We start from the raw sequence: 13,085 nt of genomic DNA, 5'->3' as shown, positions 1-13,085 counted from the left end.
TAATGGTGGACACACAAAATATTGACACTTTGGGCCAGATTTGGACATTTTTACTTAGGGGTGTACTCACTTTTGTGGCCAGCGGTTTAGACATTAATGGCTGTGTGTTGAGTTATTTTGAGGGGACAGCAAATTTAGACTGTTATAAAAGCTGCACACTCACTACTTTACATTGTAGCCAAGTGTCATTTCTTCATTGTTATCACATGAAGAGATATAATAAAATATTTACAATAATGTGAGGGGTGTACTGTGAGATACTGTAGATGCCATCAGGCCAGAACTCTTATCAAACATGTGAAGTTTGGGGCAGATCGGACATTGTATGCCCGAGTTACAACAACTTCCTATATCATGGCAAAACATCACACTTTGTCAGGCCACCACGGGCACGCCCTTCAGTGGAAACTCTAGATCTTCGCATTTTAACATCGCAAAGGCTTTTAGATTAGACTGAAAAAATATGATGTTTTGTCTGATAAAATCTCTGGGAGGAGTTCATTAAAATACAATGTCTGGAAATGGCAAACACTGCAACAATTTTGCAGAGAAAATTCAAAATATCTCAATTCTGTAACTCTACAACAAGTAAATCCACTTCACCAGCTAATTGTTCTTCAGCAGCGATGCCGTAGAAATGTACAGAGCTACCGCAAAAACAGAAGTTCAAAGACAAAATTATAAAGATGGTGTTGCGCTCGTTTCTCTGGCGCGTAAGGTCTTGTTGCACTCTTACTTCAATTTAGACTGTTGATAACAGCAAATTCATCTTTCAGAGCTAAGCTACTGTAACATACCAATAAGGCTAGCCAACCGTATTACAGATTGTTACTCTCACAATTTCCTATGATAATTCACGTTAACACACATCTTTAGTAAGCTATTATTTCATGTATGAAAATTAATATTAACACACACCTATTGTAATTAATGTTAGAAACTTCTACAAGCAACTACCTCAGATGTTGGTGTTTGCTAGCATCAGGGTTAATTTTGTTTGATACACACGCCGAACCACTGATTCGAAACAGAAATTTGTAAAGCTTCGAAGCTTCATGAAACAGTGTTTTGAATACACACAAGATAATCAAAAATATCTTAATTTGTGTTCTGAAGATGAATGAAAGTCTTATGGGTGTAGAACGACAGTGAGTAATTAATGACATTTTTGAAAATTTAATATCAAACAAAAGACAGAAACAATCACTCACTGCTCTTTAATAATGATAAATTATATTTAATTTCTACAAATAAATATGCTTGAAAGAATAATGTTGTGAAAGTTGTAATAAAGAATATATTATTCTTTGAAAAGATAACCACATGTTCTTTAGAAGTGATTTTATTATGAAAAGTGTTTGTATTGGATGTTCAAATTCTAATATCATTCATATTAACAGTTTATTAGATGTTTTCTCCAGGACAATATAATGGGTTTGGAAATTTTAGAGAAATTCTTAATTAATGCACTAATTTTAGTCAATGAAATCTAAAGTTTATATTTAGTCGACTAAAACTAGGCAAACAATTTAAATGACTAAAATATGACTAAAACTAAATGGCATTTTAGTTAAAAGACTATGACTAAAACTAATTAAAAATAATAAGACATTGTTATGGTTGCCGTAGCAAAACCACCCCTTACGAAAATGAAGCATGGTTTTAAACATCGTGTTTGTAGTAAAACTAGTTATTGGCAATCAAACACGGTGTGGTTACTGTACTCTTTTCATAAGGCGAGCAGCCGAGGAAAAGCCTTATTAAATTCATTTAAAATAGAGACAGAAAAGCAGCAACAAAAAGCACACAAACAGCTAAAACGCATAAATAATGTTAAACAAATTAAACACTCACCGTGAGGGCTCCAAACTTTCTTTCTTTAGTGGTTTTACCGGTAGACTAAAGAACGTCACAGCGCCTCCTACAGTACGAGTGATGGAGTTTGAAGAGAAGAAGTGAAGAGCTTCACCAAACCTAAATTCTCATTAAAAATACGTGTTTCTAAAATCACTGGCGTTGCCAAGAGACTGATATCAGATCTTAACGTAATTATTCAAGAAAGACATCAATAAAATAATGTTAGTTAATCATCCAGTAAATGGAAATTATCATGCACCATTTTTTTTGGTCACTGGTGTTATCTTACTTCTTTTGCAATATTAAAGGTTTTTATGAAATGTTTGGATACATGCAGTCAGAATTAAAGAAAAATAATGATAATGGAACAAATAAGGAGTTTGTGTGTTATTTTAATCAGGTTTGTTAATTGTGACTGAATGATGAGTTAATTTGCAAAACCGTATTTGCTATAACAATGAAAATATTTGAAAAGCAGTAATAAACAAGTGATGATGTATTCCTTTAAATCTTGATTCTAGAGTCGGGCACAATTCAATGGATGTAAAATTATGTCAAATGTGACATTTTATTTAATGTGACAGAAAAAAACAGTAACACCAGTGACATACATATAAGATCCACATTCTTCAATTATAATTAGGTAGATTAAATTGTTGCATTCAGCATTCAATCAAAGACTATCATTAATACTTAGTGAAAGCAGTAAAAGATCATAAACAACATTTTCACAATGTCTGTAAAATACGCTGTCTGTTAACCGCTGCTTCTCAGCTGCACTCGATTTAGCCACACCTGACCAAAGGAGGATTGACCATGAGAAAGAAAAGTTAGAATCACAAAATATTGTGCTATTTTATGCAAAAGAACAAAATGAACAGCTTTGATTAAAGGGATAGTTCACCCAAAAATGAAAATTTGATGTTTATCTGCTTACCCCCAGGGCATCCAAGATGTAGAGGACTTTTTTTCTTCAGTCGAACGCAAATTATGATTTTTAACTGCAAGCGCTGCCGTCTGTCAGTCAAATAATAGCAGTGATTGGGAACTTGAACAATAAGAGTCGAAAAAACTTCCATAGACAAATCCAAATTAAAACCTGCGGCTCGTGACGACACATTGATGTCCTAAGACACGAAACGATCGGTTTGTGCGAGAAACCGAACATTATTTATATAATTTTTTACCTCTAATACACCACTATGTCCAACTTCGTTCAGCTTCCGGCTAGTGAGGTCGGATCGCGCTCTGACAACGGAAGTGATGTCTCGCGCTCATTGAAGTATATGGGCGAGACATCACTTCCGTCATCACAAGGCGTTTTTTGACCTCACTAACAGGAAGCTGAACGAAGTTGGACATAGTGGTGTATTAGAGGTAAAAACTATATAAATAATGTTCGGTTTCTCGCACAAACCGATCGTTTCGTGTCTTAGGACATTAATGTGTCGTCACGAGCCGCAGGTTTTAATTTTGATTTGTCTAAGCAAGTTTTATTTACTGTTATAGTTGAAGTTCCCATCCACTGCTATTATTTGACTGACAGACGGCAGCGGTTGCAGTTAAAAATCATAATTTGCGTTCGACTGAAGAAAAAAAGTCACCTACATCTTGGATGCCCTGGGGGTAAGCAGATAAACATCAAATTTTCATTTTTGGGTGAACTATCCCTTTAAGGTTTATCTATAAATTTGAGTCTGGTGTTCCTGATCACCAGTGACAATTTTCATGAAAAATGCATTTTACAAAACAGCTGCTGCAAGGAAACAAACCACATGTTGTCAATTATAGTATTCTCACTAAATTAAGTAGTTTAATTCATTTGTATTCTAGTGTTTGTTAATTCCCTAACAATAAAGTAGGTCGCACCAGTGAAATATGAAATCATGAGATAAATGAGAATGATGAGACCTAATGAGACCAAGAAAAACTTATTTGGTTCAGATGGTGTCAAGCGTGTGTGGCAGCAACCAGGTGAGGAGTACAAAGACAAGTGTGTCTTGCCTACAGTCAAGCATGATGGTGGGAGTGTCATGGTTTGGGGCTGCATGAGTGCTGCCGGCACTGGGGAGCTACAGTTCATTGAATGAGCAGAGCATTATCCCCTCCCTTCTGAGACTGGGCCGCAGGGCAGTTTTCCAACACGACCCCAAACACACCTCCAAGACGACCACTGCCTTGCTAAAGAAGCTGAGGGTAAAGCTGATGGACTGGCCAAGCGTGTCTCCAGACCTAAACCCTATTGAGCATCTGTGGGGCATCCTCAGACGGAAGGAGGAGGAGCACAAGATCTCTAACATCCACCAGCTCCGTGATGTCGTCATGGAGGAGTGGAAGAGGACTCCAGTGGTAACCTGTGAAGCTCTGGTGAACTCCATGCCCAAGAGGGTTAAGGCAGTGCTGGAAAATAATGGTGACCACACAAAATATTGACACTTTGGGCCAGATTTGGACATCTTCACTGAGGGGTGTACTCAGTTTTGTGGCCAGCGGTTTAGACATTAATGGCTGTGTGTTGAGTTATTTTGAGGGAACAGCAAATTTACACGGTTATACAAGCTGTACGCTCACTACTTTACATTGTAGCAAAGTGTCATTTCTTCAGCGTTGTCACATGAAAAGATATAATAAAATATTTACAAAAACATGAGGGATGTACTGTGAGATACTCTAGATTAACATGATGAAGCTATGATGATTCTGGTTCAGCGTGTTTCTTCTTGTGACTCCGAAATCCCCATTTAAAAGAGAATCTCTCGCCGCAGATGGAGCAGCGGTAAGGTTTCTCTCCTGTATGCATTCGCTCATGGACCTTCATGGCACTTGAACGAGCAAAAGCCTTGTCGCAATGTGAGCATTTAAAAGGTTTTTCTCCTGTATGAGTCCTCTGATGTATTTTTAAGTCACTTAGCATATAAAAGCCCTTCCCACAATCACTACAGTGATACGGTCTTTCTCCAGTGTGAACTCTGAGATGAACTTTAAAAGGATATGGACTAGAAAAGCTCTTCCCGCAGTAGGAGCACAGGTACGGTTTCTCTCCGGTGTGAATCCTCTCATGGGTTTTCCGGTGAGTCGAATGTTTGAATCGTTTCTCACAGTATGAACACTGATACGGTTTGAAATCAGAGTGTATTTTTTGGTGTGACTTCAGACAAGCCGAGTTTGTAAAGTTTTTCCCACATTCACTGCACTGATACGGCCTCTCATTAGTGTGCACGAGTAAATGGGTCTTCAGATGGGATACCTGTTTGAAGGTGTTCTCACAATGAGGGCACTGGTACGGGCTCTCACTGGAGTGTTGGAGTCGATGTTTCTTTAGAGCTGATCCGAGATTAAAGCACTTCGCGCAGTGAGGGCACTGGTACGCCCTCGCATCGGTGTGTATAAGTACATGGCTCTTCAGATGGGATCCCCGGCCAAAGCTCATCACGCAGTGAGGGCACTGGTACGGCTTTTCACCCGTGTGGATTCTCATATGCATTGAAAGATGTTGGTTGGTGCGGAAATATTTGTTACACACGTTGCATTGTAAAGTCTTTTCACTGTGTGTGTTTATATGAGCTCTCATATTATAAGGAGTGGTGAAAAAATCCTTCCCGCACTGTTCGCAGTGAAAGTCCTTCTTCACGGTGTGCTCTTTTGAATGAAGTTTCCTCTCTGCATAAGTAGGAAAGCTGAGGTCGCATATCTTGCAGGTGAAGTCTTTCTGTTCAGACTGTTTTCTTTTACGTCTCGCTAAATTTTCCTGTTTGCTGAAAGTTTTTCCACAGTCGGTCACTGTCTGTCGCTCTTTGGATGTAAAGGCAGTTTCTCCATCAGAAGATGAACCAGCGTTGTCATCTGAAAGGAACAAAATGGTCATAAAATTTCTTAGATGTGCAGCACTGTTATATTTCACACACGTGCAGCTCATGATTTGTCATTCTCAGTGTCTCAAATTGGCAGAATTCACAACAAATGCTGCTGCACATGAATGTAGGTCAGAACAATTAATAATAATTGTTTAATCAACATATCTGGTTATAAAAGGAAGAAACATACCTGAAGGAACAAAGTCACCATCATCATTCTGATCTTCATCATCAACATCCTCATTGTTCTGATAATCATCATCATCACCATCCTCAACCTTCATCTGATCCTCCTCATGTCTCTGTTGTTGTTCCTCTGCTGTGGTTTTTATCAGGTTCCTGCAGTCCACCAGTTTGACGGAGCACATCTTCAGCGGCGTCTGCAGCATCTGCTGTTCTCCAGCGTTACAGTCAGAGGTTTGATCAGCGGATCCATGATCCTGAGCGTCAGTATAACACAGTAAAGTGAGGCTGAGCTCGGAGTCCTGTGTGTCTCTGGATCTCCAGACTGAATCCTGAGCTTCTGTCCCGTCAGTCACACACACTGAAACCTTCTCCAGATCCTGACAAACACAAATAAACAACAACCTGTTGATATTATCCTCATCACTCAGCAGTTATCTCTAGTGGTTATATTGGTGATTAGATTAGCATATTTTGCTGCTGGTTTAATTTGAGATGTGCGTAAGAAGTGAGAAGCTAACAAAACTTTGGTTTGATTGAGCTGAAGGATGAAATGAGCCGCTCAAACCTCTCTGTTGGGTTTGTCTCCTCTTTCTCTCAGCTTTGCCTCCAGTGACGCCACCTCTTTCTTCAGCTGACAGATTTCACTGATGAAATCCTCAATATCCAGCATGGACAGATCAGTTCCTACTGATTTACAGCAGATCACATCCATCTGCGCTTTCATGCTCAACATCTGAACACAAACACATCATCATTACTAAAAGACGCATTGATTGAACTGAAAATTAAAGCTTCAAACAGCGATGAAAGGGCCCTTGCACACATGCCACCACCACCTGGTGGCTATAAGAAAACAGAGCATGGTGGGCAATATGCTTATAAGTATATAAATAAATATAGGAGGACTACGTCAGTCATTTGTATTTGCCACAATTCCTGCTACCAGCTGGTGGCGATATAACTATAACTAAATTTTGGCAATTTTGTAGATGTTTTCAGACCAGGACTCTTCTCAAACACGTGAAGTTTGGGTCAGATTGGACATTGTATGCCCGAGTTACAACAACTTCCCGTTTGGTGGTGTTAATCACTTACATCAGGACTTAGCCAAGTGTTACATGATTTAACGTCTTTCTAACATGTTTTACTTCATGCCATATTTAAATGTGTTTCTGGGAGTGAATTACAGTGTGAAGCATGACATTTCCTGTTGTTAACAGGTGGTGCTATGACTAACTGAATACTGGCTTGTACAGTATCTCACAGAAGTGAGTACACCCCTTACATTTCTATAAATATTTTATTATATCTTTTCATGTGACAACACTGAAGAAACACTAACTCGTTGTTGTTACAAGGTCTCAGGTGTGAATGGCGAGCAGGTGTGTTAAATTTTGTGTTATCACTCTCACTCTCTCATACTGGTCACTGGAAGTTCAACATGGCACCTCATGGCAAAGAACCCTCTGAGGATCTGAAAAAAAGAGTTGTTGCTCAACATAAACATGGCGTAGGCTATAAGAAGACTGTCCCTGAAACTGAGCTGCAGCACGGTGGCCAAGACCATACAGCGGTTTTACAGGACAGGTTCCACTCAGAACAGGCCTCGCCTATGGCGGCATTACAATGCCAATAATAACCAAGCGCACAACTGATGCTCGCGCGCAGTAAATCACTTTAGAGCCCGCAAGCTAACTTCCAGTGAGAAATCACTTGTTCAGTAAGCAAGAGTTGTTGTGCAAGCTTTTTGTTATCATTCTTTGTCAGTTTAATATATTGTCAGGTTAAAGGTGCCCTAGAACTTTTAAAAAAAAGATGTAATATAAGTCTTAGGTGTCCCCTGAATGTGTGAAGTTTCAGCTCAAAATACCCCATAGATTTTGTTTTTATTCATTTTTTTAACTGCCTATTTTGGGGCATCATTATAAATGAGCCGATTCAGTGCTACTGGCCCTTTAATTCTCCTGCTTGACGCCAACGGAGCTCGCGCTTGCCTTGAACAGTGCATAAACAAAGTTTACATAGCTAATACAACCCTCAAATGGATCTTTAAAAGATGTTCGTCATGCATGCGTCGGATTATGTGAGTAAAGTATTTAACTGGATGTTAAAGTTTTATTCTGAGTGAATCTGAGGCTGTGCTCCGTGACTAACGGCTAATGCTACACTGTTGGAGAGATTTATAAAGAATGAAGTTGTGTTTATGCATTATACAGACTGCAAGTGTTTAAAAATGAAAATAGCGACGGCTCTTGTCTCCGTGAATACAGTAATAAACGATGGTAACTTTAACCACATTTAACAATACATTAGCAACATGCTAACGAAACATTTAGAAAGACAATTTACAAATATCACTAAAAATATGTCAGTTATTATCACTCCATCTGCCATTTTTCGCTGTTGTTCTTGCTTGCTTACCTAGTTTGATGATTCAGCTGTGCACATCCAGACCCTGCCATTGTCTAATGTGTCAAATGGGCAGGCATTATGCAAATATTGGGGTGTACACCACGACTGTTACGTAACAGTCGGTGTTATGTTGAGATTCGCCTGTTCTTCGGAGGTCGTTTAAACAAATGAGATTTATATAAGAACGAGGAAACAATGGAGTTTGAGACTCACTGTATGTCTTTTCCATGTACTAAACTCTTGTTATTTAACTATGCCAAGTAGGGTTGTGCCGATGGACGATATCATCGTCCATCGTGATGGCTGACCGACAACCGCCAATTTAGGAGACATCGCCCAACCCTAATGCCAAGGTAAATTAAATTTTTGAATCTAGGGCACCTTTAATATATTTTCCATTGTATTATTCTTTCATCCAAAGCCACATGAACCAATTTTGAATTTCATAGTTACAACTATTTAATGGACACTTTTCACATTTCTGTAGTTGTCAGAACTGATATAATTTTGGCTGGGTAAACATAGATGCTGTTTAGTGGGAGTATAGTAGTAATGTAGCGGTGAACTACAGCAAATATAATGTGTTCTCATTTTTCCCCAGCAGCTACAGCTCCTTAAAAATAATAATAATAAATCAAGTTAATATAGTATCTGGTAAGGACATATAATAATAATAATAATAATGCAATCAATCAGTCAGTAAATAAAGTTTAACCCACTTGCATCTGGTCCATTGATGTAGCCATGTCTAATCGTTTTACAACAGGCGTCCAATCACAACAGACTTCCGGAAAAATTGAATTGACCAATGACATGTGAGTTTACACTGAAATAAGTAAAGTCCCGCCCCACGACTGTCAAAAATAAAAATTGTTCACGCAAGCGAAATAGAAGATTAAGCGTGAGTGTGGGAAGTGATGACGCGCGTGCTAGGAGTCATGCCCGAGCACACAAGGGCTTGATCTGCGCGCAGTGGAGATGTCATGCGCGCGCGGGGTTTTAAAATGAGCTTGCGGGCTCCCGTTTCCTCGCGTGCAGATCTGTTATCCTCTCGCGGAAGTGATTTAGCATCAGTTGTGCGCTCGGTTAGTATTGGCTTTATAATGCCGCCATACTTGCCATGGTCGACCAAAGTAGTTGAGTGCACGTGCTCAGCGTCATATCCAGAGGTTGTGTTTGGAAAATAGACATATGAGTGCTGCTAGCATTGCTGCAGAGGTTGAAGGGGTGGGGGGGTCAGCCTGTCAGTGCTCAGACCATACGCCGCATGCTGCATCAAATTGATCTGCATTGCTGTCGTCCCAAAAGGAAGCCTCTTCTAAAGATGATGCACAAGAAAGCCTGCAAACAGTTTGCTGAAGACAAGCAGACTAAGGACATGGATTACTGGAACCATGTCCTGTGGTCTGATGAGACCAAGAAAAACGTATTTGGTTCAGATGGTGTCAAGCGTGTGGCGGCAACCAGGTGAGGAGTACAAAGACAAATGTGTCTTGCCTACAGTCAAGCATGATGGTGGGAGTGTCATGGTTTGGGGCTGCATGAGTGGTGCCGGCACTGGGGAGCTGCAGTTCATTCAGGGAACCATGAATGAGCAGAGCATAATCCCTTCCCTTTCTGAGACTAGGCCGCAGGGCAGTTTTCCAATATGAAAACGACCCCAAACACACCTCCAAGACGACCACTGCCTTGCTAAAGAAGCTGAGGGTAAAGCTGATGGACTGGCCAAGCATGTCTCCAGACCTAAACCCTATTGAGCATCTGTGGGGCATCCTCAGACGGAAGGAGGAGGAGCGCAAGGTCTCTAACACCCACCAGCTCCGTGATGTCGTCATGGAGGAGTGGAAGAGGACTCCAGTGGTAACCTGTGAAGCTCTGGTGAACTCCATGCCCAAGAGGGTTAAGGCAGTGCTGGAAAATAATGGTGGACACACAAAATATTGACCTTTTGGGCCAGATTTGGACATTTTCACTGAGGGGTGTACTCACTTTTGTGGCCAGCAGTTTAGACATTAATGGCTGTGTGTTGAGTTATTTTGAGGGGACAGCAAATTTACACAGTTATACAAGCTGTACACTCACTACTTTACATTGTAGCAAAGTGTCATTTCTTCGTCACTGCTCTTTAATAATGATAAATTCTATTTAATTTATAAAAAAAAAAAATATGCTTGAAAGAATAATGTTGCATGAGTTATTATAATGAATATATTGTTCTTGGAAAAGATAGCCACATGTTCTTTAGAAGTGATTTTATTATGAAAAGTGTCTGTTGGATGTTCAAATTTTAATATCATTCATGAACAGATTATTAGATATTTCCTCCAGGATTATATAATGGGTTTGGAAATTTTAGATAAATTCTAAATTAATGCACTACAATTGAACTAAATTTTAGTCACTGAAATCTAAAATTTTATATTTAGTCGACTTAAACTAGACAAACAATTCAGAGGAATAAAATATGACTAAAACTAATTAAAAATAAGACATTGTTATGGTTGCCGTAGCAAAACCACCCCTTACGAAAATTAAGCATGGTTTTAAACATTGTGTTTGTAGTAAAACTAGTTATTGGCAATCAAACACGGTGTGGTTACTGTACTCTTTTCATAAGGCGAGCAGCCGAGGAAAAGCCTTATTAAATTCATTTAAAAATAGAGACAGAAAAGCAACAACAAAAAGCACACAAGCAGCTAAAACGCATTAATAATGTTAAACAAATTAAACACTCACCGTCTGAGGGCTCCAGCCTTTCTTTCTTTAGTGGTTTTACCGGTAGACTAAAGAACGTCACAGCGCCTCCTACAGTACGAGTGATGGAGTTTGAAGAGAAGAAGTGAAGAGCCTCACCAAACCTAAATTCTCATTAAAAATACGTGTTTCAATGGTGTTGCCAAGAGACTGATATCATATCTTTACGTAATTATTCAAGAAAGACATCAATAAAAGAATATTAGTTAATCATCCAGGAAATGGAAATGATCATGCACCATTTTTTTTGTCACTGGTGTTATCTTACTTCTTTTGCAATATTAAAGGTTTTTATGAAATGTTTGGGCACATTCAGTCAGAGTTAAAGAAAAATAACGATAATGGAACAAATAAGGAGATTGTGTGTTATTTTAATCGAGTTTGTTAAAAGTGTGATTGAATTATGTTAATTTGCGCATCCATGTATTTGCTAGTAAAAGATCATAAACAACATTTTCACAATGTCTGTAAAATACGCTGTCTGTTAACCGCTGCTTCTCAGCTGCACTCAATTTAGCCACACCTGACCAAAGGAGGATTGACCATGAGAAAGAAAAGCTAGAATCACAAAATATTGTGCTATTTTATGCAAAAGAACTAAATGAACAGCTTTGAATAAGGTTTATCTATAAACTGGATTCTGGTGTTCCTGATCACCAGTGACAATTTTCATGAAAAATGCATTTTACAAAACAGCTGCTGCAAGGAATCAAACCACATGTTGTCAATTATGATATTCTCACTAAATTAAGTTTAATTCATTTGTATTCTAGTGTTTGTTAATTCCCTAACAATAAAGTAGGTCGCACCAGTGAAATATGAAATCATGAGATAAATGAGAATGATGAGACCTAATGAGACCAAGAAAAACTTATTTGGTTCAGAAAGTGTCAAGCGTGTGTGGCGGCAACCAGGTGAGGAGTACAAAGACAAGTGTGTCTTGCCTACAGTCAAGCATGGTGGTGGGAGTGTCATGGTTTGGGGCTGCATGAGTGCTGCCGGCACTGGGGAGCTACAGTTCATTGAATGAGCAGAGCATTATCCCCTCCCTTCTGAGACTGGGCCGCAGGGCAGTTTTCCAACATGATAACGACTCCAAACACAGCTTCTTTAGCAAGGCAGTGGTCTTTTTGGAGGTGAGGGTAAAGCTGATGGACTGGCCAAGTCCATGATGGACTCCAGTGGCAACTTGTGAAGCTCTGTGAACTCCATGCCCAAGAGGGTTAAGGCAGTGCTGGAAAACAATGGTGGCCACACAAAATATTGACACTTCGGGCCCAATTTGGACATTTTCACCAGCGGTTTAGACATTAATCGCTGTATGTTGAGTTTTTTTGAGGGGACAGCCCAGGTGAAAAAAATTCTGTAATTTAAAGTGCTCTACTGTCTTGCACAAATTTTGTACTTAATATACTAAAAGGTCTTCTTTAGTACTTCTTCAGATCATCTTAAGAACATCTAAGTGTACTCAACTGTGCTATTTTGAGACACCATGAAAAATGAACCAAAATGTGCTTTTAATATACCATCTATGCATTTAAAAATATATATTTAGATAACACTTAAATGTGTTTAAATTTGTTCATATATTTCATGGTGTCTCAAAATAGCACAACTGAGTACACTTAGATGTTCTTAAGATGTACACTTAGATGTACAAAACTAGTGTGCAAAAATAGAGCATTTTAAAACCATTATAGAAGTCTACTTTTTTTCACCTGGGAGCAAATTTACACGGTTATACAAGCTGTACTCTCACTTTACATTGTAGCAAAATGTCATTTTTTCAGTGTTGTCACATGAAAAGATAGAATAAAATATTTACAAAAACATGAGGGGTGTACTGTGAGATACTCTAGATTTAAATGATGAAGCTATGATGATTCTGGGTCAGCGTGTTTCTTCTGGTGACTCTGAAGACCCCATTTAAAAGAGAATCTCTCGCCGCAGATGGAGCAGCGGTAAGGTTTCTCTCCTGTATGCATTCGCTCATGGACCTTCATGGCACTTGAACGAGCAAAA

General features: G+C 39.1%; 1 protein-coding gene across 2 annotated transcripts; it reads right to left on the bottom strand.

Annotated features, from left to right (window-relative positions):
- Positions 1 to 3,520: 3,520 nt before the first annotated feature.
- LOC137031915 (zinc finger protein ZFP2-like) lies at positions 3,521 to 12,928 on the bottom strand. 2 transcript variants are annotated; one of them, XM_067403295.1, is made up of 4 exons: positions 11,046 to 12,928; positions 6,463 to 6,630; positions 5,902 to 6,274; positions 3,521 to 5,700 (listed from the first exon to the last, which is right to left on the bottom strand). In XM_067403295.1, exons 2-4 carry the CDS (start codon positions 6,628 to 6,630, stop codon positions 4,547 to 4,549), a joined length of 1,695 nt encoding a protein of 564 aa, XP_067259396.1. In that variant the 5' UTR covers positions 11,046 to 12,928; the 3' UTR covers positions 3,521 to 4,546. The 2 variants fall into 2 exon arrangements, with proteins under 2 accessions (XP_067259396.1, XP_067259397.1); XM_067403296.1 differs by lacking the exon at positions 11,046 to 12,928 and adding an exon at positions 7,310 to 7,372.
- Between the last annotated feature and the right edge of the window lie 157 nt (positions 12,929 to 13,085).

This window comes from Chanodichthys erythropterus, chromosome 12 (genome assembly GCF_024489055.1).
Source record: "Chanodichthys erythropterus isolate Z2021 chromosome 12, ASM2448905v1, whole genome shotgun sequence".
Lineage (NCBI taxonomy): Eukaryota > Metazoa > Chordata > Actinopteri > Cypriniformes > Xenocyprididae > Chanodichthys > Chanodichthys erythropterus.
The sequence above is the reverse complement of the archived record's forward strand: the minus strand, read 5'-3'. Positions and strand labels throughout refer to the sequence as shown.

Excerpts from the sequence above, each read along its gene's own strand:
- LOC137031915 (XM_067403295.1), bottom strand. The coding sequence starts at position 6,630 with ATGTTGAGCATGAAAGCGCAGATGGATGTGATCTGCTGTAAATCAGTA. Across the intron at positions 6,275-6,462 it reads GAGACAAACCCAACAGAGAG|GATCTGGAGAAGGTTTCAGT; the intron begins GTTTGAGCGGCT and ends TGTGTTTGTCAG. Across the intron at positions 5,701-5,901 it reads TGGTGACTTTGTTCCTTCAG|ATGACAACGCTGGTTCATCT; the intron begins GTATGTTTCTTC and ends TGTTCCTTTCAG.